Below are 674 nucleotides of genomic sequence, written 5' to 3' on the forward strand. Positions count from 1 at the left end.
GATAACTTGGGAAATGGCGACCAGAAGCAGAAATACGGTTTTATTTTAACGGTTAATTTTGTTTTGATCTTCAGGTAACTTGGTTCGGTACCGATCCATTCATGATAATCAAGTTCATTAAAAGCCAATTGCTGGAGAAATATCGATTGCCAACCTTGAAAATGATTTTATCTTGTGGGGCTCATCTCAGGAAAGAGCATTTAGAAGTAATGCGCGAGAAATTACCTGATGTTTTCATCATTAATCATTATGGTGAGTCAGTTTGATTCAAAAGAATTGAGCATAATTACTCCTCGTTCTAACCCTCGGTTCTATTTGCACCTAAATTAGCTAAATCAAATTCACATTAACAAGCCAAGCCTCGAGCTCTCTACCTCGTGAATACGCATCTATAATTTCCATCGAACTGAACCTCAATCCTATAACATTTTGTTATACTTATATCATTTGGTACGATAATGTTTGACCTGAGATTCGATTCGTTAATGGAGTTTAAATATTGTATTAAGTACAACATGAAACTGCATAAATTCGAAAGAAAATTCCTGACGCAAATCTTAGTGAAAAGAATACTGTTTGGTTTAAAAAAATTTGAGAATAAGATCAAGTTTCTTTAAATGCGCGCGCGTATATATGTGATAAATTTCGAATTACCAAAACTTTACGGCACATTA

At 34.1% G+C, this 674-nt stretch overlaps 1 protein-coding gene across 1 annotated transcript in view; it reads left to right on the forward strand.

Annotated features, from left to right (window-relative positions):
- The window catches only part of LOC116846832 (luciferin 4-monooxygenase-like), a gene marked incomplete at its 3' end in the record, with an annotated part of 1,921 nt that overhangs the window by 75 nt on the left and 1,172 nt on the right, over positions 1-674 (forward strand). Inside the window, exon 2 of the mRNA XM_032821168.1 lies at positions 75-252. Coding sequence (XP_032677059.1) covers positions 75-252 — 178 coding nt within the window. The remainder of the gene's footprint in view (positions 1-74; positions 253-674) is intronic.

The sequence above is a fragment of the Odontomachus brunneus genome, unplaced genomic scaffold, assembly GCF_010583005.1.
Source record: "Odontomachus brunneus isolate Ranch 3 - 2012 unplaced genomic scaffold, Obru_v1 Obru_scaffold_070, whole genome shotgun sequence".
Taxonomy (NCBI): domain Eukaryota; kingdom Metazoa; phylum Arthropoda; class Insecta; order Hymenoptera; family Formicidae; genus Odontomachus; species Odontomachus brunneus.